Source organism: Pleurodeles waltl, chromosome 12 (genome assembly GCF_031143425.1).
Source record: "Pleurodeles waltl isolate 20211129_DDA chromosome 12, aPleWal1.hap1.20221129, whole genome shotgun sequence".
Classification (NCBI taxonomy): Eukaryota; Metazoa; Chordata; class Amphibia; order Caudata; family Salamandridae; genus Pleurodeles; species Pleurodeles waltl.
In genome coordinates, this window is record NC_090451.1 from 274,670,138 (window position 1) to 274,694,647 (window position 24,510).

The following is a 24,510-nucleotide window of genomic DNA, read 5'->3' on the forward strand; positions in this document are numbered from 1 at the left end:
ATGACCTGGCCTCCCCGGGTGAATATACAGAGGAGGCAGCCTCTTACCACTCTGTTATTAGGAAGGCCGCAGCATTTCTGGATCTTCCCTTACCGACGGCGCAGGTGAAGACCAACCTTTTGACTGAGGTTTTGCATCCTGCTACAGCCATGGCGGATCCTCTTCTACCATTTAATGAAGCCCTGATGGATCCGATCGAAGAGGTTTGGAAGAAGCCAGTCACCTCTTTGGCTGCTATTAGGTCGGTGGCCAGGCGTTATAGATCTGCGCCTGGGGACCCTGAGTTTTTGTCCAAACACCCTTCACCAGAGAGCTTGGTGGTGCAAACATCCTGCTCTTCGAGGTCGGCCCCTGGTTCGTTTCCGGGAGTACCATCGGACCGGGAATCCAAGCGGATGGACCAATCGGCCAGGAAGGTGCTTTCATCTTGCAGCATGGCTCTAAAATCTGCCAATGCAACATGTATTCTGGGCAGGTATATCCATGCTTCCAGACATGCCCCAGGACTTGCGTGGTCTTCTTTCGGATGCTCAGGCGGCGGCTACGCAAGTTATTCAGACAGGGCTGGATACCACGGACTCTATTGCAAGAGCCATGGGGACTTCCGTTGCCTCCAGACGGCATGCGTGGTTACGGACTTCCGGATGTTTGACAGACGTCCAGTCTACGTTACTGGATTTGCCTTTTGATGGGGCAAAACTGTTTGGTTCAAAAGTGGACCCTGCGCTAGAGCGCTTTAAAGAATGTAGGGCCACAGCTAAATCTTTGGGTCTGCAGGCTGCTTCTGCCCCATTTTGATCTTTTAGACGGCTGCGTGTTTTTGGAAGAGGTGCTTCCTTTCGTGGGAGATCACAGCAGCCGGAGCAGCAGTTCTCCAGCCTCCCTTATCGTTCATACAGGGGGTGCGGTAGAGTCCGCACAAGAGGGGCCACCCAACAGCAGCACCCTTCCTTTTCCTCTTCCTCTGGAGGGTTACCTCAAGGAAAGCAGCGCTAGTCCTCTTGCCATTGTCTCTCATACCTCTCCGGTAGGGGGGAGGGTTTCACTTTTTCTCCCAATATGGGAGTCCATAACAACAGACTCTTGGGTGATCAGTTTGGTGAGAAAAGGTTACGCCCTTCCCTTTCGGGAGATTCCTCCTCCCTTCCCTCCCAGTCCTTCCTTTTGTTCAGAAGATCATCTCCTGCTGTTACAACAGGAGGTTCTCTCCCTATTATTGTAGGGTGCAGTGGAGTTGGTTCCAGAGCAAGAAAGGGGTCAGGGATGTTATTCCAGGTACTTCCTGATCCCCAAGAAGGATGGTCGTCTGAGGCCTATTTTGGACCTGAGGATTTTGAATTGGTTCCTCAAACAGGAGAAATTCAAGATGTTGACTCTAGCACAGGTGCTTTTGGCGTTGGACAAGGAGGATTGGATGGTGTTGGTCGACTTGCAGGATACTTATTTTCCCATTCCCATTCTCAAGTCGCACAGGAAGTATCTCCGGTTTGTGGTAGGATCGCCGCACTACCAGTTTGCGGTCCTTCCTTTTGGTCTTACTTCCGCACCACGGGTCTTCACGAAGGTGATGGCAGTTGTTGCAACACAACTCAGGAGGAAGGGAGTAGCAGTATTCCCTTATCTGGACGATTGGTTGATCAAAGCTGAGTCTCTGGGGCTTGTGTTGCATCATCTGCAGCTGACAACCCAGTTGTTGTTCAGTCTGGGTTTTTCGATAAATGTGCCCAAGTCTCACCTAGAGCCCTCTCAACATCTCCTGTTCATAGGGGCAGTACTGGACACGACATTGAATCGAGCCTTTCCTCCGCCACAGCGGATACGGGACATTCAGGCGTTGGTTCCAATGTTTCAAGAAGGAGCAGTAGTTCCGGTCCTCAAGGTCCTTCGTTTGCTCGGTCTGTTCGCTTCTTGCATTCTGTTGGTCACTCATGCACGCTGGCATATGAGGGCTCTTCAGTGGTGCCTCCACAAGCAGTGGTTTCAGTACAGAGGAGATCTCGGGGAGTCGATAAGGATCTCCAGAGACACTGCAGCGGATCTCCGATGGTGGGCTGTGGAAGGCAACCTTTCTCAAGGGAAGCTGTTTTCGCAGCCAACTCCGGTGGCCACGGTGATAACGGATGCCTCCACCTTAGGGTGGGGAGCTCACCTGGAGGATCTGGAGATCAAGGGTCCGTTGGTCTCCAGTATAGCAGAGGTTTCATATCAATCTGCTAGAGCTGCGGGCGATTCGTTTGGCCCTCAAGGCCTTCCTCCCTTCCCTTCGCGGTCAGTCAGTTCAGATTCTGACGGACAACATGACCGCGATGTGGTATATCAACAAACAGGGGGGTGTAGGGTCGTACCTTCTTTGCAGAGAGGCTCTGCGACTCTGGTCCTGGGCTCAGGACCATTGGCTTTGTGTAGGTGTAGTGGCAAACCATTTGGCCGGGGTCCAAAACGTACGTGTGGACAAACTCAGTTCCTTCTTCTCGGACGACCACGAGTGGCGTCTGCATCCGGATCTAGTTCTTTACATCTTTCGGATGTGGGGTATTCCCCGTATAGACCTCTTTGCCACTCGAGGGAATGCGCATTGTCCGTCGTTCTGCATCCTTCAGTATTCGATGCAAGGAGCGTTGGGGGACACGTTTCAAATGTCCTGGTGCGACCAGTTGCTTTACGTGTTTCCTCCCATACCCTTGATTCCTCGGGTTTTGAGGAAGATTCGCCAAGACTGGGCCCAAGTCATTCTGATAGCACTGGATTGGCCACGAAGGGTGTGGTATGCAGACCTTCTCTGACTCTCACTGTACCCGCCGCTCCGTCTCCCTCTCAGGGCAGACCTCCAGTCGCAGGGGCAAGTTCTACACCCCCACCTCCAGAGCTTGCACCTTCATGCTTGGAGATTAAATGGGGCAACCTGAGTTCCTTTTCTCTCCCACCAGAGGTGGTGGACGTTCTTTTATCGGCCAGACGACACTCCCCAAGTCGGTCTATGCAAGTAGATGGGCTAATTTTGTTCGTTGGTGTGGAGAGAAGAAACTTTATCCCTTAAGTGCCCATCTTGCTGATGTTTTATTGTTTGCATTGTCATTGGCTCAGCGTGGTTATGCAGTGGCCACGGTTAAGGGCTATCTTTCGGCCCTTTCAGCTTTTTTATATCTTCCAGATCAGCCCTTTCTATTCAAATCTCCTTTGGTTGTTCGATTTTTGAGGGGGCTTACTAATAAATTTCCTCCCAGGCCTTTTATTATGCTGCAGTGGGATTTGAATTTGGTATTGACTTTTTTGATGGGCTCACCCTTTGAGCCACTTCATTCCTGCCCATTAAGATATTTGTTTTTCAAGACTGTTTTTGGTAGCCATCACGTCGGCTAGACGTGTTAGTGAATTGCAGGCTCTTTCTGCTCACCCGCCTTTCACCACTTTTTATAAGGACAAGGTGGTTTTGAGGACCAGGGTGGCTTTCCTCCCCAAGGTGGTGTCTCCGTTTCACTTGGGACAGTCCATAACACTCTCGACGTTCTACCCTCCTCCGCATCCATCTAAGGAGGAGGAAAGACTCCATCGTCTGGACCCCAAGAGGGCTCTCAGTTTTTATGTCGACAGGAGGAGAAAGTTCCGGTTGGATGAACAACTCTTTATCGGATACGTGGGGAAGAGGAAGGGGAAGGCCGTCCACAAGAGAACGCTCTCCAGGTGGGTCGTTCTTTGTATAAAAATATGTTACTCATTGGCAAAGAAGGTTCCTCCTGAGGGGATCAGGGCTCATTCCACCAGGGCCAAGTCGACCGCATCAGCTTTGGCCAGAGGTGTTCCGATGGTGGACATCTGTAAGGCTGCGACTTGGTCTTCCCTCCACACCTTTGTGAAGCATTATTGTTTGGATGCGGAGGTGCGGAGGGATGGCGATTTTGCGCGGTCGGTGCTGCAGGAGTTCCTGGTTTGACCAGACGGACACCCTCCTCCGAGGTGGTACTGCTTTGGGACTCTATTCATTAGGTGAGGAATCCACAGGTAGTTGTATCCATCGGAAGAGCAAGTTACTTACCTTCGATAACGCTTTTTCTGGTGGATACATTAGCTACCTGTGGATTCCTCACGGTCCCTCCCGCCTCCCCGTTGTCTGTCTGGTCATACCAGGATCACCTTGGGTGTGCACTTCATTGCTTTAATTTCAATGTTTCTACATATGTATATATGTTTATAGCTCTAATTCAGGTTATTTTCAAGTTTGCAAACCATTCATGATGGTATGTGCCCTTTTTTTAAAAAGAATTGTGCAAATGTTTTTAGATGAAGATTCTCTATAAAGTGTATTCTTGTTAATCTTAAAGGGTGTAGATTGTCAATGTTCTTTATATGTTTCAAAGGCACGTCAAAAGTGGCGTGAACTGACGTCACACGGAGCCAAGTGCAGGCAATTGTGACGTCCTCGCCGACGTGCAGAGGTAGAGAGATAAGTTTCCGTCGAATGATACTCATGGGGGAGAATTCATTAGGTGAGGAATCCACAGGTAGCTAATGTATTCACCAGAAAAAGCGTTATCGAAGGTAAGTAACTTGCTCATCAGGTGCAATAAGGACATTATCTGGCACTTTTCTTAAAATAGTAGGCCCGGTAGCCTTGGTTGACCTCTGTTAGAGACCTCTACAGGAGCTGTGTTAGCTACCGAGGCCGGCTGGCTTGTGTTAGCGGCAGTGGGAGAATTAGCCCTAGTTGCACGATTGGACTGGGCAAGAACAGTTAATTCTAATTTATGCAGTCTCTCTATTGGGGGGGGGGCACACAATGTTCTACCACAGTTTTAAACTTGCCCAGAATAAAGTCCCAATCCAGCAGGTTAGTTTCCTAGGTTACACGGGAGTGCCTTTTGTCCACAAAGAGACCCGGGGATCACAGGTCACTGAACGCTTTGTATGACATTTCCTGTTGGGTAGACGGACATGTTCACTGCAGTTCAGTGTATCCTGTACAAAAAGCCCGGAGACAGGCTCTCCAGAACCAGGTGCCAAGCTTGGGGGGGGTGGTCAAATCAAATCACTGGGATCATTGAGAGTCTCTGGGACTAGTGTGACTTCCTGATTTTGACCATTGGGCATGGGCAAACTATAACTGGTGCCCTCTCCAGCATCCAGGGATAAACACTGCTCTGCAAGGTCTATCCTCCGCAATCACCCCCAGTGCCCGGGTTAAAAAGGAGTCAAGGTTAGGATTTTGGGGGGCTTAAAGGGGATTTCCCTAATTCTCTGCGTGGGCTGTTTGTGTTTCCCCATAATGCCCTCAACCAATTAAAAGATGATCCTTAAAGGCAGAAAGAGAGGCACCCACCACAAAAGCCCAAAGTGTTAACAGCAAAAGAGGGGTGGCCCACCCAGTCTCCTCCGGTCGATGATGGGCAAAGACTGGCCTGGGCACACGCCCATGCGCATCCCGCACAGTGGGAGCATGGAGTTCCCTTTATGTGCCTCCGGGCACAGGCAAAACGTTGGCGACCACTCCTCCCAAGTGTGGAGTCTGGAGATGCAGTGCGTCCCCAATTTTTCTTCTTTTTTTTTACTTCTTTAAAAGTTCCGTATGACCTCAAAAATATGCAAAGCACCTTTTCTAAGATTTCAGGGTATAAAAAGACCTACAATTTTGCTTTTAAAAAAGCTGTATTTTTCCTAATGTATGAGAATGTAATTTGGGATGAGCATGACTCATGAAATTCTATGTAGTGTAAGCACGCTGAATTACCTAAATATTCCGCAAGATTAAGCAGAATTATTCAAAAAGAGAAATTTGGTATTTAGCACTATTTTCTTAGTACAAAGATGACCCCTTGAATCCAAAATGGACACAAGGATGCATTTTATGCTACAAAATAGATTTAAATGCAACAAAACACAAATGAGCAGGCGCTCGCTAAATGCAGTATTGCTAGCAGTTACTCGCAGTCTCACATTTCGTTGTTTCTGTACTAACCACCCCTCCCAAATGACTCATAATTCCGTAAGCATGCGTAATTATCCAATTATACCTCCATAATTAGTTACTCCCAGACCTAGATTTAATACATTGCTCAGTGGAAAATTAAAAGCAAAAGAAAACGTGCATTCCGCCATATTTTAGTTCATCATGTTTTGAAGTCAGATAGTATTTTTTCCATGTAGGAATTCACAGTTGATTCAGACAGCATTACTCTGGAAAAAAAAAAGAAAGTGCAGTTTTGAACTAACCCACTTAAACGTACATTTGACATTCTTCAATGCTTGGTTTTCTGTTAAAAAAAATAGTGAACTTTCCTTATGTGCACCAAAAATGCGAAGTATATGTATTTTGGACGGGTATAAAAACATGAACATACATCACACAAATTGCTTTTTCTGCTATCAACCCTCACTTGGTAGTTATAGTCAGGATCTAGTTTCTGTTTGCTAATAACTTTGGCACTGTTGACAAATCTTCCCAAAACTTTCCCGAACAGTCTCTTCCATGCCAAGTTCTTCCTGAAAGGTTTTTGGCGATTGTCAAGCGGGTTCATAGACAAAAAGGGTGGTCCCAAAACGCTGGTCCCCCTTGCAAGTTTCATAGAAAAATGTAAAAGTGATACCAAAAACATGGCTGAACTGAATTATTCCTAATTTGGTAGAAAGCTAGATCTTGATCCAGGAAGCGTGTGTTTTTGTGATTTGCTGTAAATCAGTTCAGTAGTTTTGGAGAAATGAAAGCTCAAGATGTGTGTTTATTTTACAGTGATGTTCAGATCTGTTCGCTAAAGCCGGTGTTGTGATTGGTTGGCCGTAATGTGAAGGAAAAGATTTGGGTGCCAAGTCCTATAAAAATAAGCTGTTAACGGGAGGGTCAGGGGTACCTGACTCCCTAAACCTTGTGTGGGCTAACTAGTTCCACTCCAGGCTAAATAAACAAAAAGGCCCATTGCTGCCCCTGGAGAATAGAGGCAGAACTACAGAACAACAAAAAAATGAGAAAGTGGGGTTGTGAGCCACTGGGGATTAGGCCCTGTGGCCAACCCAACAGGGTGTGGGGCAGGGTGTTGAGCGCCTGCGAGTGGCTGGGCCCCAGGCCCGGCACCCAACCTGTTGCTGCACATGACCCCTTTGGCCATGCCCGACAAGGGGGGATTAGGCAGCCACGGGGATTGGTTCTTCATAAAGAAAAAAGCTATAATGGAGCAGGGTAGGGACACCATGCACCCCCACCGTCCCTCCCCCTCCCTGGTCCTTGTGGGGTGGTCCCAGAGATATTCCCCTAGGACCAAATAAAAAATACAAGTTTTTTTGTTTTATTTTTTGGAATTCTGTGGATCTGCGGCTCCACCAAAAGGCCCACTGCAAGCCTCTCGGGAATTTCATTAGATCCGCAGCACAACAAAATATAAAAGGAAAAAAAAGCGTGGGAAGGCTTTGCACCCACCAAGGTTTGAGTGCAGTACCATGGCCCTGCAATCAACCCCATTGTGATGGACACCTTACTTTACGTTAACAAAAACATAGAAATTCACGGAGAAAACCAAAGGTTAAAGTGACGTTATTTTTAGTAATTGTAATATCTTACTTTACTTTTTTTTTTTAATCCTTAGAATGTCACTGAAAAAAACAATGTTTAAAGAGTCGTTATAGTTAGGTGAAAATGTCAGTTAAAACAAAACGTTTTAAGCTAACAAAACTACTGAATCTAAAACTTATGCCCTTATAATCCACTGCTTGTATATTCACATATTATATCACCCATGACGTTCAATGACTGCATTGATAACATCCCTAAATACATCTGAAGTTACATAATTAATAACACTGTGCATGGTGAGGGCGCAAGTTATTTTTACCAGTGAATTTCAGTGGGTTTGTTAGATAAAAGCATTTTGTTTTAAAAGACTGTTGGGACCGAAAAGTCCTCCTCATGGTAATGGATGTGCACCCCCTGCCCTGTATGCCTAACTGCTGTTGTCTGGATCCGTAAAGTTGATTTTTGTGACAATACATAGGCTCACTCACCTTTTTAGAGTTCCACTGCTGTGTGCTTAACTCACCCTAGGCTGTATAAGGTGGAGTGCTGCACAGGGCAGGAGGAGTGACTCTGCACTTAGATGTGTGTGTGCCTGGGTGGAGTACAGTACAGAGATAGAGCAGTGCTGAAAGGGGTACAGATACGGATATTTTCACCTAACTATAAGATCTCTTTAACCTTTGAATTTTTCCCCATTGAAAATATATAAATACATATATATTACACAGTGGCAGTTGTCACTGTCTGGTTATAGTTAGGACCTAGTTACAACAGGAAGAGTGTTTTTTAGTTTTCTAATAACGTTGGTGTTGTTTTAAAAATTTTCACGACACTTTAAACAAAAATAATCCACCTCAACTTCTTCTTGGAAAGTTTTGATGTGATCGGTCAAGCAGCGTCTGAGGGAGGAAAAAATGGGGGTCCAAAAAAGCCATATATCAATGCAGTTTTCCTTTGTAAAACTGAATGATAACGGTGAAAACAGCTTAACGGAATTACACCAAATTTGGCAGAAAACTTGATCTTGGCACAGGATGCGTGCTGTTTGTGATAGAATGTAAATATGTTCAGTAGTTTTTGAGAAATTAAGGTTCAGCAACTGATCATGCAGCTTAAAATAATAGAGCAATCTCATTGGCCCAGGGCGCTTTATTTTTCCCGTTGGTCACCTCACATCCACAGTAGCTCGAGCTCCGATTGACTGGCCACAATATGAAAGAGATGTTGTGCCTGTCTTTTCAGGATACTGGGATTTGATCCTTGACCTCTCGTAAGGTTAATTTAAACAAATATATATATATTTCTGTTGTTTCCGCAATCATGCGAGAGCCAGCAGGAGTCCCACAGCAGTGTATGGGGAGCCGCATTGTGCTTTTTAGTTTAAAATGTTATGTTTAAACTAACATTTTCACTGAACTGTAATGTCACTTTAACCTTTGTTTTTTTTAAATAAATATATATGTTCGATGGCATGTGTAGCTGCAGATTCATATGCTATGCATAACTCTTCCAACATCTAGTGTTGGGCTCGGAGTGTTAAAAGTTGTTTTTCTTCGAAGAAGTCTTTTCGGAGTCACTGGATCGAGTGACTTCTCCTCTCGGTTACAGTGCGCATGGGCATCAACTCCATTGTTAGATTGTTTTCTTTCCACTGTCTGGTTTGGAAGTGTTTCCCCTCGCTACGAGATTTCGAATCAGAAAACCTTAGAAAACGTACTTAATCGGCGGTATTGTTTCAATCACGTTTTCCATATAGCCTCGAAACGATAGTACCGTCAGAATCTAGATTTTGCCCTTCTGGGCACGTGCGCTCGATTCGGGCCGGTTCGGGCCTACTGCGTGGAAACCTGATGGATCGGACTCCATTTTGATTCTGCCCTCTGTGCCACGCGAAGTTTCCCTATACAGACCAACACCTGGTTTGTGATTTGCGCCATATATATATATATATACATATATATATATGTTCAATGGCATGTGTAGCTGCAGATACACATGCTGTGCATTATCCTGCCATCTAGTCTTGGGCTCGGAGTGTTACAAGTTGTTTTTCTTCGAAGAAGTCTTTTCGAGTCACAAGATCGAGGGACTCCTCCCTTTCGGCTCCATTGCGCATGGGCGTCAACTCCATCTTAGATTGTTTTCTTTCCGCCATCGGGTTTGGACGTGTTCCTCTTCGCTCCGTATTTCGATTCGGGAAAGTTAGTTAGTTATCAGAAAAATCAACGGTATTGTTTGCGCTCGGTACCGGTTTAGTGTTAGCACTCGGTACCGGTTTAGTGTTAGCACATCGACACCGAAGAAAGAAGCGCTGCGGTGGCCTTTCGGGGCTTCCACTCTCCAGCGGGGCCTGGTCGGCCCGACCGCGTCCATCTTCAAACCTCATGGACCGGACCCCCTTCTGCTTCTGCCCCAACTGCCACGCAAAGTATCATTATACAGACCAACACTTTGGGAATCATTCCGACCCTGGCGGTCAAAGACCGCCAGGGCCGCGGATGACGGAAGCACCGCCAACAGGCTGGCGGTGCTTCCTAGCCCATTCTGACCGTGGCGGTAAAGCCGCGGTCAGAAAACCGGGTCTGGCGGTTTCCCGCCGGATTTCCCCCGGCTGGGCGAATCCGCCAGGGCAGCGCTGCAAGCAGCGCTGCCCAGGGGATTCTGACCCCCTTCCCGCCAGCCTTTTTCTGACGGTTTACACCACCAGGAAGAGGCTGGCGGGAACGGATGTCCTGGGGCCCCTGGGGGCCCCTGCACTGCCCATGCCACTGGCATGGGCAGTGCAGGGGCTCCCTAACAGGGCCCCAGCCTGCTTTTCACTGTCTGCCTAGCAGACAGTGAAAAGCGCGACGGGTGCAACTGCACCCGTCGCACACCTGCAACACTGCCGGCTCCATTCGGAGCCGGCTTCAATGTTGCAGGCCCCCTTCCCGCTGGGCCGGCGGGCGCTAACAGTGTTAGCGCCCGCTGGCCCAGCGGGAAGGTCGGAATGCCGCCAGCGGTCTTTTGACCGCAGAGCGGTCAAATGGCGGTTCCCGCCAGGCGGGCGGCGACCGCCACCTGCCGGGGTCAGAATGACCCCCTTTGTCTGTAATCTGTGTTTATCCCCAGAACACAGACAGGATACTTGCGAGGCCTGTCGGGCATTTCGATCCAAGAAAACACTACGAGATCGAAGAGCTCGAAGACTCCAGATGGCGTCGACACAGGCCGAGCAGATCGACGTGGAGGAAGAGGAGAGGTTCTCCATTCAAGATTCGGACTCGGACAAGTCTGAAAGTGAGCAGCCGAAGACGCAGCAAGAAACTGTGAGTAAACCAGCCCCGGCAAAGACTCACTCAAAGATCATGAAGGCCAAGCGGATGCCACCGCCAACAGGCCATGTCTTAACCCGAAAACACGGTGACCAAACATCGGCACCGTAAAAGGCCTCCCAGCAGCTGAAGACATCCAACTCCGGTCGAGATACCGGCTCCGAACCATCTCGGCACCGCGAGTTCGGCACCCCTAAAGTCAAGAAGGTTTCCTCAGAGCCAAAAAAGACTGTACAAAACGCTTTGGTGCCGAAACATGCAGCCTCGGAGCCGAAACCAGGCTCCTATACAGAAGAGCAGGGCCTTTCAACTCAGTTGCAAGGGCACAGATTTGAACAAGAACTGGGCATGGGAGAGCCAGACCATACCCAGAGGAGGTTACATATACAAAAGGACGGGGAAAATTCAAACTCTTCCTCCAATAAAAATCAAGAGGAAGCTTGCATTCCATGAGACAGAAATGCAGCCAAAAGCGAAAGTGGCTAAGAGAAAACACCACCAAGGTTCTCGCCACAGCAATCTCCATTACATTCGCCACAACTGTCCCCGGTAGCAACGCCACCAATGATGCAGTCACTGACACACACAGGGATGACCCAAGATGACCCGGATGCATGGAACATGTATGATGCACCGGTCTCAGACAATAGTCCCGATTGCTACCCGGCAAGGCCGTCACCACCAGAGGACAGCACTGCATATATGCAGGTGGTTTCAAGGGCAGCTACATTTCATAATGTAGTAATGCATGCAGAGCCCATAGAGGACGCCTTTTTGTTAAACACCTTGTCATCTACTCACAGCTCATACCAAAGCTTGCCAATGCTGCCAGGCATGTTAAAACACGCCAAACAAGTGTTCCAGGACCCAGTAAAAGGCAGAGCCATCACGCCTAGGGTGGGGAAGAAATATAAACCTCCCCCAACGGACCCTGTGTTTATCACTCAACAATTAACTCCTGATTCGGTGGTAGTGGGAGCAGCCAGAAAGAGGGCAAACTCCCAATCTTCAGGAGACGCACCACTGCCCGACAAGGAAAGTCGGAAATTCGATGCATCAGGCAAAAGGGTGGCAGCACAGGCAGCCAATCAATGGCGGATTGCCAATTCTCAGGCTCTACTGGCTCGATACGACAGGGCACATTGGGATGAAATGCAACATCTCATTCAACACCTTCCCAAAGAGTACCAAAACATGCCCAACAGGTTGTTGAGGAAGGTCAAACTATTTCTAACAACCAAATAAGGTCGGCTATGGACTCCCCAGACACGGCGGCAAGGACTGTGAACACTGCAGTAACCATTCGTAGGCACGCATGGTTACGGAGCTCAGGATTTAAGCCAGAAATCCAGCAGGCTGTGCTGAATATGCCGTTCAACCAACAACAATTGTTTGGGCCGAAGGTCAATACGGCAATAGAAAAACTCAAAAAAGACACGGACACGGCTAAAGCCATGGGCGCGCTCTACTTCCCACAGAGCAGAGGCACTTTTAGAAAGCCGCACTTTAGGGGGGGATTTCGTTCCCAAACCACAGAGCCTTCAACCTCACAAGTCAGACCCACAAATCAGGGCCAGTATCAGAGAGGAGGTTTTCGAAGACAATATAAGGGTGGACAATTCCCTAAACCAAGAGGGAAATTCCAGAGCCCAAAAACCCCACAAACCAAACAGTGACTTCAATGTCACAAACCCCCACCACTCAACACCAGTAAGGGGGAGACTTACAGCATATTACCACAACTGGGAACACATAACTACGGACGCATGGGTCCTAGCCATTATCCAACATGGTTATTGCATAGAATTCCTACAATTGCCACCAGATATGCCTCCAATAGCACACAATATGTCCAAACAACACTTAGACCTGTTACAACTAGAAGTCCAAGCATTGTTACAAAAACAAGCAATAGAACTAGTGCCTGACCATCAAAAAGGAACAGGTGTCTACTCCCTGTATTTCCTAATTCCAAAGAAAGACAAAACTCTGAGACCCATATTAGACCTCAGAACACTAAATCTTTACATCAAATCAGATCACTTTCACATGGTGACACTTCAAGACGTGATTCCCTTGCTCAAAAAACAAGACTACATGTCAACATTAGATCTCAAGGATGCTTATTTCCACATACCCATACATCCTTCCCACAGGAAATACTTAAGGTTTGTAATTCAAGGCGTGCATTACCAATTCAAGGTGTTACCATTCGGGATAACAACAGCCCCAAGGGTATTCACAAAATGCCTTGCAGTAGTAGCCGCTCACATCAGGAGACAGCACATGCACGTATTCCCTTACTTAGACGATTGGTTAATAAAAACCAGCACTCAGAAACAGTGTCTTCTACACACACAATACGTCATAGAAACCCTACACAAACTAGGGTTCTCTATAAACTACCAAAAATCACATCTGCAATCGTGCCAAATACAACAATATTTAGGAGCAACAATCGACACATGTAGGAAGTTGGCTCTGTATGTACTATTTCAAAGTAAGAAATAGCATGCACAGAGTCCAAGGGTTCCCCTTAGAGGTAAGATAGTGGCAAAAAGAGATAATTCTAATGCTCTATTTTGTGGTAGTGTGGTCGAGCAGTAGGCTTATCCGAGGGTAGTGTTAAGCATTTGTTGTACACACACAGGCAATAAATGGGGAACACACTCAAAGACAATTCCAGGCCAATAGGTTTTTATATAGAAAAATATCTTTTCTTAGGTTATTTTAAGAACCACAGGTTCAAGATTTACAAACAATACTTTAAATGAAAGGTATTTCACTTAGGAACTTTAGGAACTTTGAATTAGCAAAATAGCATATACAGTTTTCACACAAATGGCAATAAGCTATTTTAAAACTAGACAGTGCAATTTTCAACAGTTCCTGGGGGAGGTAAGTGTGTGTTAGTTTTGCAGGTAAGTAAACCAACTACGGGGTTCAGGTTTGGGTCCAAGGTAGCCCACCGTTGGGGGTTCAGAGCAACCCCAAAGTTAGCACACCAGCAGCTCAGGGCTGGTCAGGTGCAGAGGTCAAAGTGGTGCCCAAAACACATAGGCTTCAATGGAGAAGGGGGTACCCCGGTTCCAGTCTGCCAGCAGGTAAGTACCCGCGTCTTCGGAGGGCAGACCAGGGGGGGTTTTGTAGGGCACCGGGGGGGGACACAAGTCAGCACAGAAAGTACACCCTCAGCGGCATGGGGGCGGCCGGGTGCAGTGTGCAAACAGGCATCGGGTTCGCATTTGGGGTTTAATGGGAGACCAAGGGGTCTCTTCAGCGATGCAGGCAGGCAAGGGGGGGGCTCCTCGGGGTAGCCACCACCTGGGCAAGGGAGAGGGCCACCTGGGGGTCGCTCCTGCACTGGAGGTTGGATCCTTCAGGTCCTGGGGGCTGCGGGTGCAGTGTCCTTACCAGGCGTCGGGTTCTTAGAAGCAGGCAGTCGCGGTCATGGGGAGCCTTTGGATTCCCTCTGCTGTGGGGGCTCAAGGGGGTCAACTCTGGCTACTCACGGGCTCGCAGTCGCCAGGGAGTCCTCCCTGTAGTGTTTGTTCTCCACAACTTGAGCTGGGGGCGTCGGGATCAGAGTGCAAAGTCTCACGCTTCCGGCGGGAAACGTGTGTTCTTTCAAAGTTGCTTCTTTGTTGCAAAGTTGCAGTCTTTGTGGAGCTGAGCCGCTGTCCTCGGGAGTTCTTGGTCCTTCTAGATGCAGGGTAGTCCTCTGAGGCTTCAGAGGTTGCTGGACCCTGTGGAACGCGTCACTGGAGCAGTTCTTTTGAAGTGGGGAGACAGGCCGGTAGAGCTGGGGCCAAAGCAGTTGGTGTCTCCGTCTTCTCTGCAGGTTTTTCAGCTCAGCAGTCCTTCTTCGTCTTAGGTTGCAGGAATCTATCTTGCTGTGTTCTGGGAGCCCCTAAATACTCAATTTAGGGGTGTGTTTAGGTCTGGGGGGTTAGTAGCCAATGGCTACTAGCCCTGAGGGTGGCTACACCCTCTTTGTGCCTCCTCCCTGAGGGGAGGGGGGCACATCCCTATCCCTATTGGGGGAAACCTCCATCTGCAAGATGGAGGATTTCTAAAAGTCAGTCACCTCAGCTCAGGACACCTTAGGGGCTGACCTGACTGGCCAGTGACTCCTCCTTGTTTTTCTCATTATCTCCTCCGGCCTTGCCGCCAAAAGTGGGGCCGTGGCCGGAGGGGGCGGGCAACTCCACTAGCTGGAGTGCCCTGGGGTGCTGTAACAAAGGGGGTGAGCCTTTGAGGCTCACCGCCAGGTATTACAGTTCCTGCAGGGGGAGGTGAGAAGCACCTCCACCCAGTACAGGTTTTGTTACTAGCCACAGAGTGACAAAGGCACTCTCCCCATGTGGCCAGCAACATGTCTGGTGTGTGGCAGGCTGCTAAAACTAGTCAGCCTACACTGGTAGTCGGTTAAGTTTTCAGGGGGCACCTCTAAGGTGCCCTCTGGGGTGTATGTTACAATAAAATGTACACTGACATCAGTGTGCATTTATTGTGCTGAGAAGTTTGATACCAAACTTCACAGTTTTCAGTGTAGCCATTATGGTGCTGTGGAGTTCGTGTATGACAGACTCCCAGACCATATACTCTTATGGCTATCCTGCACTTACAATGTCCAAGGTTTTGCTTAGACACTGTAGGGGCATAGTGCTCACTTAACACATTTATATTCACGCCCCTCGAAGACACCTTACATCTTCTTTAGCCCGGCAGATTCATATCCCCGTGTCCATAGAGCATGGGGCGGAAACTCCTTTACTATCAAGGCTGCCCATCTTTGGAATGCCTTACCTTCTGAGCTTCGCCATGAACCTTCTGAATCCTTTTTTAGGAAGAAACTGAAAACCATTCTTTTTAGTCATTAGTTGTGTCTTTTCATGTGTCTTGGATTTCTCTGTACCTTTAGCGCTGGGATGCCCTAGGGTAGCTATGCGCTTTATAAAAATGTATAAACTAAATTAAACTTATGCCCTCACCTATGGTATAGTGCACCCTGCCTTAGGGCTGCAAGGCCTGCTAGAGGGGTGACTTATCTATATCTGTAGGCAGTGTGAGGTTGGCATGGCACCCTGAGGGGAGTGCCATGTCAACTTAGTCATTTTATCCCCACCAGCACACACAAGCTGGCAAGCAGTGTGTCTGTGCTGTGTGAGGGGTTTCCAGGGTGGCATAAGTCATGCTGCAGCCCTTAGAGACCTTCCCTGGCATCAGGGCCCTTGGTATCAGGGGTACCCGTTACAAGGGACTTACCTGGATGCCAGGGTGTGCCAATTGTGGGAACAAAGGTACAGGTTAGGGAAAGAACACTGGTGCTGGGGCCTGGTTAGCAGGCCTCAGCACACTTTCAAATCATAACTTGGCATCAGCAAAGGCAAAACGTCAGGGGGTAACCATGCCAAGGAGGCATTTCCTTACAGGTCTTGTTCACAATTACCGCTCACTACATGGTATCCTGCCACGACCATGCGCTACTGTGTGGGTAGCGCTTTGGGCACTCCTCCCGGTCCAACAGGATCACAATCTGTGATACAGGCGTATGTCATGGCACACACACATGATCCATGTTCGCCTATGACAATAAATCAGCATTCAGGATCCAGACAACAGTCCAGTTGGGCACTCATGGCAGGGGGTACATGTCTCTTACCATGCAGAGAACTTTTCCAGCCCCGTTTCTTTGTGTTGGTAATTATGCACTTGTAGTTTCGTCAGGAAAAAATGCTTATAAAGTCAATTTCAAAATGATTCGTCCAGAGTGTGTACCTTTTATTGGATCAAAGCAAATGACAAGCCGATTTTACTAGTACCAGGATGCTTCAGACACACTGTTATCCGGTAATCTTGTGAACTGCTTCAACATATTGTTTTTTTTTCCCTTTTGTGACAGACTGATAGAATTCCACTTGATCTTACTTCTGGCGTAGAGGAAGTGGAAGAATACAATGAAAGTGAGCCACCACTAGGTGAAATGCGTGACGCTGAGGTACGAGGAAGTCGCTTCTCTAAATCAGCTGAAGAAAGACAGAGAATGCTAGTACAACGGAAAGAAGACTTGGTGCAGCAAGCTAGAAGGTATGATGAGTGTATCATGTCTCTTGTTCTAACATTTCTGCACTTCACTTCAAATTGTTATACTTTTTGTTCTGCTGCTGTAAACCCATGACTCCCTATGGGAGAAGCATCGTGGGGATAAATATGGCTCTCCTCTCCCTCTACAGAGCTATAAAATAGCATCTGCTTTTGGGGTATCTGCTTCTCTCGATTTTGCGATGGTGTAGTATTTGGTCTGCCATTAGCCCAGACCATTTGTTTAAAAAAAAAAAAAAAAATAATGAATTTAAACGTGGAGATTTGGCTCAGCCCTCTTTATCCACTGGTCTGTTCATCTGTCATTTACACTTTGCCTTCCCTGAACACAGTATACAGTAGAGGGAAATGGGTCCGCCTGCTTCAGTAATTTCTGGGTCAGCCCACTTTATTAATTTATTTTCCATGCGAGTGATGGCATGTTCATACCTTACCATTTCCTTCCTCTTTTAGAAGGCACTACCACTGACAAGAGTTAGTCTCCGGCCACCCCCCTCCACATTACACACCAACTCTTGAGAGAGGTGGAAGCTGTTGTGTGTGGCGGGGGGGGGAGATGCTCGATGCTTACATTCTGAAGTTAAATGTATCTGCCTACAGTGCATGCCCTCCTCCCTGTCATATTTCAAAGCTTGTCATAGCTGTGGTGCCATATGCTCAAACCACATCCTCCTACCATCAGACATTCCTCATAACATGGATAGTGTATTGTTGCCACAAGCACATGTTCATTATGCAGTCAAGAAGTGTGGTAGATATTTAAAGGGGGCTTTGTATGCATTGTGGTCAGCCGTACTAGACGTGCATAACTTCCATCACTTTGGTACCTTAGGCATTTCGTGCAGATTTGTTTTCTTAAAGCTAAAATGGCTTTCATAATATTTAAATCTTTTGTAGTATTTATGCGTGCATGACTTCCAGTCCTCTTTTCACTTTCATTGTGACCTTTGCTTAGTGGACACTGTAACACCCTAGCACCCTATGCATTGCGGACTTTGGGATTAATCAAAGAGTCATGTTGATGATGGGGAACATTTTAAGATCCTAAGAGGCTTCTAAATGCAATGAAGAACCTGTCTGCATTGAGACTTCCTGTTTCTGGTTCGATTTGAAGCTGTTTCTCCTTTCACCTCTGTTGCTTTTCCTGCTTGTCCTAATTTTGGTGCTCTTATGACAACTGAGCCTTGGCATGAAATGGGGTGGGTCCACTGGGGAAATGGAATTGAGTTGTGGTTAATATGTCTGTTGTAGACCACCACTGCCTCTTGTTCTTTTACTGGTCAACCAGCTACCTCACTTCTAGTTGGTTCCTTTTGTTTATTTCCAGCTTTTGCTTTTTTATTTATTTTTGGCTTTGCCAATTGTTTTCTTTTTTCTTTGCCTGTGCAATGAACAAGTGTACCATCACTTGTCCACTTGATGCCAGTGTGCCTGTTGCAATGTTCAGGCTGACTGTTCTGTTGCCATGTCCAGGTGTGCCAATGCCATCAGCATCTTTTACAGCTTTGCTGTCTTCCTTGTAATTTCTTAGTGACATGGCTCATGTATGTGAGCTTGCAGTGCTTGATGTTATAGTGCAGCCAGTAGAATTAGTGTCCTTAAGGTGATGTGGCTGCACAGTGGCATCGTAGTGCGATCTGCAAGGTATTACTTGCTTAAGAGAATGTTGCAATGTGTTTGGAGCTCTAACTGAAATGTCTTGCTTTGTAAACATAGAAAAACTACTATAATAAATGCTCTTCCTAAATATGGCGTCATGTGTGAATGTTGGTCCATTATTTTTAAGTTGATCCATCTAGACAGCCCAAGCTGACTGGTTGCAGAACAAATTGTGGGCTTACTACGACTATACAAGAACTTGCAGCCCACTCATTGCTTAACAGTGGTTGGCTTTACTGTGACTCTTAAGTTCAAGGCATGTGTGGCTGTAGATAACACATGCTGTGCATAATCCTGACATCTTGTATTGGGCCCAAATGTGTGGAAGTTATTTTTCTGCTGGTAACAACCATGGTCATTGATTCCAATGTTAGATTGTTGTTTTTGGTTTTTTTCATCTGTCTGGTTCGTACGTGTGCTCTTGTGCTCTGGTTCCACACAGGCGCGGGGCTTTCTTTGGTTTTCCACAGTTCCTCCCCTCCATCCATATTGGTATTGAACGGGTTTTCCATTTGTTTCTCATCTCAGGTCGACGGCTCAAATTTTGCTGCGTGTCTTTCAAGTTGAATTCGGCCCACCTGGGCCTTCGCCCTTCGTGACCTCCTTCCATCTCCTTTCCACATCTCTCCACCATTTCTTGACAGTGATGGAATGGACGCCATTTCATTATTGTCCTCGCTGCCATGCAATAATCCCTTGGACCGACCTCCATCAGGTCTGTAATTTGTGTCTGTCTCCCAAACAGACTGAGGTCGCAAGCGAGGCGTGCCGCTCCTTCTGCTCCAAGAGGATGCAACTGTCGGCCTTGCGTCTAAAGATTTTGCGTAGGACCAGCGATGACACACTGGACGTCTTCAGCACAGAGGACCTCAATAGAGGAACGTGGCCCTCAACCATTCGCAGCAGATTAGATGACTTTCTCACCCAACGACAACTCCAGATTGGATATGGAGAGCGAGGATTTTCTTCTGGCGCAGACTGCTGTGAGTGAAGACTTTCCTTGCCATTGCTCACATATCGAGCAGACCCAGCATAAAGATCGTCCTGCCCCTCTGCAGCATCAGAGATCGGCTGCTGGGCCAACACTGCCTTTGGGTCATGGTCAGCACTAACCACCACCACCTTCAGATGTAACACCAAGCTTCGGCTCAACAGCCAAGAAACCGTCAAGCCCACCACAGTCTGCGCTGACCCACCCATCAGAGTCAACCTCTTTGGCATGGAAATTTGCCTAGGAGCTGAGAATCTCGGGTCCGACATCGAAAACCGGCCTTGGTTCAGATGCTGTCAAACCGATCCTCCATAAGCTGCAAGGGGTGATGGATGCCAGGCAGAAACATCTAGTCATACACACATGTATGGACCAGATCGTAGTCCGCCCTCTGGGGTCTGGCGCTGAACCCTCCAAGCGTTAGCTATCCTTTGAGAATGCTTTAGACTACTCCCCCACACCCCCTTCTTCAAGCACCACAAAAAGGCGGAGACACGACCTTGGCCCTTTTCTCCTCCTCCACCTCACCCCTTTTCACTGCACTTACTTTCTTCTTCACCCTCCTCCCCCTGTTAACCCCATCCTTACATGTCTCAGGGATCTCCACACTCAAACGTGGGGGAACAGGAGAGAGGGGATACCTTTGATACAACTCCATGGGGAGATACTTGGAATTCATATGATGCTGACACACCAGGGAATACTGATCCAGGTTTGTGCCCTGCATGAACCCCCCTCACCCTTCTAATGATTCCCCCTCATACCACGAGCTGATTGGTAGGACTGCCACCTATCATTAGGTAGATCTCCGTACAGATCCTTTGGAGGAGGACTTCCTTTTCAAAACCTTTACCTCCACTCACCGCTCCACCCAGTACATCCCCATGGTCAGGGATATGCACAGTCGCACCCTTGATATTTTTCTGGACAAGAAGGAGGTGTCCCCTACTGATCAATTACACATATGGGGGCAGCTCCCACCTGACTCCCTGATAGTTGCTACTGTCCATAAGAGGGCTAACTCCCTAGCTACTGGAGATTATCCTCCACAAGGTAAGGCGAGTAAATGCATAGACAGTGGGGGAAAAGGGTGGCTTCAAAGTCTGCCAACCACTGGCGAATTGCCAGTTCTGTGGGCCTGCTCTGTAAGTATAACAATGCCCACTGGGATGAGATAGAGGAGCTCCTCTAACATCTCCCATAGGAGCATAGGATTCAGTGTTACAAGATTGCTTCTGAGAGGAAGAAAATGTCTAATACCACCATGCGTTGCTCTCTTGATGGCTTGGACACTGCTGCGAGGGGAATCTGCGCCAGTGTCCTTCTGTGTAGGCATGCCTGGCTCCGTATCTTTGGCTTTAAGCCGTTGGTCCAGCAAAATTTATTCAGCTTGCCGTTCAATGGTCAACACCTATTGAGTCCACAAATTGACCAGATGCTAGAAAAAAATTAAAAAGAATACATAAACGGTAAAGACAAAGGGTGCCATTCAAAAGCTTGATAATCACAGCTCCTTTTGCCGTACTCCTTTTTATGAAGGCTCCTAGCCCACCTCCCCAGAAACCTCCACAGCTTACCATTGTCCCCAAGTATCCCCAAAAAGGATCGGTTCCTCAGACCAATTTTGGTCCTCACGCCCCTTAACGAATACACTCTCTCTGCCACTTTTAAATGGTTACTGTTTAGGATGTTTTTCCACTACTACAAAACTCTACTTCATGGTCGCACTCTTCCTCAAGGATGCCTATTTCTACATTCCAATCCATGTGGCACATCGCCGGTACTTCAGATTTGCTGTTAGCGTACGGAATTACCAATTCAAGGTGCTCCTGTTCGGAGTCACCACTGCCCCAGGGTGCCCACCAAGTGCCTCGCGGTGGTGGGCTGCTCACCTGTGCAGACAGGGCTTCATCCGTGTTTTCCCCTATCTGTATGACTGGCTCATCAAAAGCGACACTGTCAGAAACGCTGCACACACGCTTGTGTCACCATCAACCTACTTTATGAACTAGGCTTTACTAGTAAAGTCTCAAAATCTCACCTCAAACCCCTTCAGATCCAACCCTACCAGGGTGCAGTCCTTAAATGAGAGGTTGGCATGGCTTACCCAAACATTGCCAGGATGCAATATTTTCAGGACACTCATTGCTGTTTTCTAGTTAGACCAACAAGTCACGGTAAGGACAGCCTACCTCCTCTGCATGAAGGCCTCATGCATTTCCATAGTACCTCATGCCAGGTATCACATGCTTCCATTGCAGGAGAACTTACCGCTCCAGTGGTCTCAAGCAGACAGTCATTGGACCGATCTATTGTTGGTCAGCCGACAAACTTGTCGCTCTCTCGAGTGGTGGAACACCAGTAACCAGTTGTAGGTACTGCCTTTTCTCGACCCAGTTCTGCAGAAGACCATTACAATGGATGCCTTCCTTACAAGATGGGGCACGCACTTACAGGAACTGACTGTCCAAGGCTAGTCGGAACCCAGTTATCAGGGCCTCCATATCAGTTACCTGCAACTACTAGCTGTACACCTTGCACTGAAAGCCTTCCTTCCCCATCTGAATCACAAGGTAGTCCTCATCAAGACAGACAACATAACAGTCATGTAATATCTTCAGAAGCAAGGAGGCACCCATTCTCCTTAGCCCTCTTAACTAGGCAAGAGCATTTAGGGGTGGGCTCTCCGTCACAAGATCCATCTGCTAACTGAGTACCTCCCGGAAGTGGACAACTTCGCCAAACTCTTCCGCAGAATGCACAAGTGGAACTCTACCCACAAACCCTTCGCCAGTACTTCCACCAGTGGGGCTTTCTGGAGATAGACCCATTAGCTACAGAAGAAAACACCAAATGCCCAAGCTCACTTTCAGGTTTCCAAACCCACAGTCCAGGGGCAATGCACTTTAGATGAGCTGCTCAGGGATATTTGCCTATGTTTTTCCTCCTCTCCCACTACTCCTGTTTGTGGTTCGGAGGCTTCAGCAGATGTCTCTCACCCTCATTACTGTATGGTGGCTCCCACCTGGGCTTGCCAACCCTTGTTCACGACTCTGCTCGAACTCTCAATGGTTCTGCATCAGAGTCTCCCCAACAAACCAGACCTTCCCATGCAGAACCATGGGGAAATCGAGCACCCGGATCCCAGGTCTTCAGTCTTGTGATTGGCTCCTTAGGTCCTAGAGATTGGGTACCTTAACCTTCTGCCTCAAGGAAGCACACAGACCTACCACCTATGCATGTGATGGTACCAAGTGGAAAGGATTAGTGTGTTACTATCTCAAACCGCATCAACCCACTAGATATTGTCTGCTACCTGCTACACTTGCAAGTGTTGGGGTTGAGCATTCACTTCTATATGGCTGATCTTAGCTTTTGTGACTGCTTACCATCAGAAAAGACAACACATTTCACTCTTCATAATTCCAGTGATCAAAGATTTCATGGAGGGTCTTAAGAGGGTCATCCCTCCTCGGGTTCCACCTGCCCCCACTTGGCCCCTCTACATTTTCTTGACAAGAATGATGGGTCCTCTCCTTTAGCCTCTCCATTCCTGCCCCTTTCAATTCCTATCTTGGAAGGTGGCATTTATAATTGCTGTCACTTCACTCAGACATGTCAGTGAGCTTCTGGCACAAACTTAGGAAGAACCCTTTTTTTTTCCAGCTCCACAGGGATGTTTGTCCTCTCCACCAACCCACAAATCCTCCCTACGTGGTCTCTCATTTCCACCTTAACCAGTCCATTCAACTCCCTGTCTTTTTTCCCACAACCTGATTCTGTTGTGGAACTCTCTCTCCATACTTTGGATGCTAAACAAGCCCTCATGTTTTACATTAGCAGGACTAAACCTTTTATGGATCAAATCTGTTTATTATTTTAAACAAGTAAACATACAGAAACAAAAGTCACATCACAAGGCCGTAAAATAAGAATCATGCCATAAAAGCTCAGAACGCAAGGTAAAGGCCCTCCCTATATTCTCGGACTATGCCCAAGAGGGCATCACCACCCACCCCTCCCTCACGATCTAGCGCACAACCAGATAACGCCCAATATATGCTGCAGCCTGCAAGATCTCCTCATGAGGCCCCTTATCAACACAAAAACAAACACATACCAACAATGCTTCCCTTCCAGCACCCGTGTCATTGCAAATTCTTGCCACTCCCCCACTCTTAATTCTCACCCCCTAATTGCAACCCTCTCCCACAGCTTTTCTACTACAGTCTAACCCACATTCAAGTGAGCCTCAAGACTCTCGAGTAGGCCGGACACGTCCGCTCAGTGAATTTAGCGGACAGGATGTGAAGAAAAGGCTTCCATAATTCACTCATTTCTCCCACCCGCTGCTGAGAGGCTAGGGTGAGTTTCTCCATGCCGAGGATAAACCACAGCTTCTGAAGCCAGGAGACACGCGTCAGAAGTCTATCCGTACCCCACAACGCCAGGATCAGCTGTAACGCTGCGTTAAATGCCAGAGCCATCTGCCTCCCTTTTAATGATCTCAAGGGAAAGGTAAGGGGGTTAGGCAACCCCAACAAAATGTACAATGGGAATCTAGGGACCTTGGTATGGAACGCTGCATCTATATCATTTATAATGCTTGCCCAATAGTGATGAAGCTTGGGGCAGTGCCAAAGTAGATGCACAAGTGTACCTGTGGCTCCACACCCCCTCCAACAAAGATCGGTCTTAACAGGATCCCATTCGTGTATCCGAGCTGGGGTGTAGTACCAGTAGGAAGCTACTTTATATGAGGTCTCAGTCCCTGCTGCATTATAGGCTGTGTGGTGGATCCTATAGAATATGCTGTCCCACTCCTCATCCGAAAATTCCCTCCCCATCTCTCTCTCCTATCTTAACTGTCCCTTTGACCTAGGCAGGCGCTTCTCCCCCTGCAAGAGATGATATAGTTCTGAGATGACTCTTTTGTCGTCCTTCTT

General features: G+C 47.7%; 1 protein-coding gene across 1 annotated transcript in view; it reads left to right on the forward strand.

Moving 5' to 3' along the window:
- AMFR (autocrine motility factor receptor) overlaps positions 1-24,510 on the forward strand; it is a 487,879-nt gene that overhangs the window by 432,866 nt on the left and 30,503 nt on the right. The window contains exon 13 of the mRNA XM_069215844.1: positions 16,715-16,899. Coding sequence (XP_069071945.1) covers positions 16,715-16,899 — 185 coding nt within the window. The remainder of the gene's footprint in view (positions 1-16,714; positions 16,900-24,510) is intronic.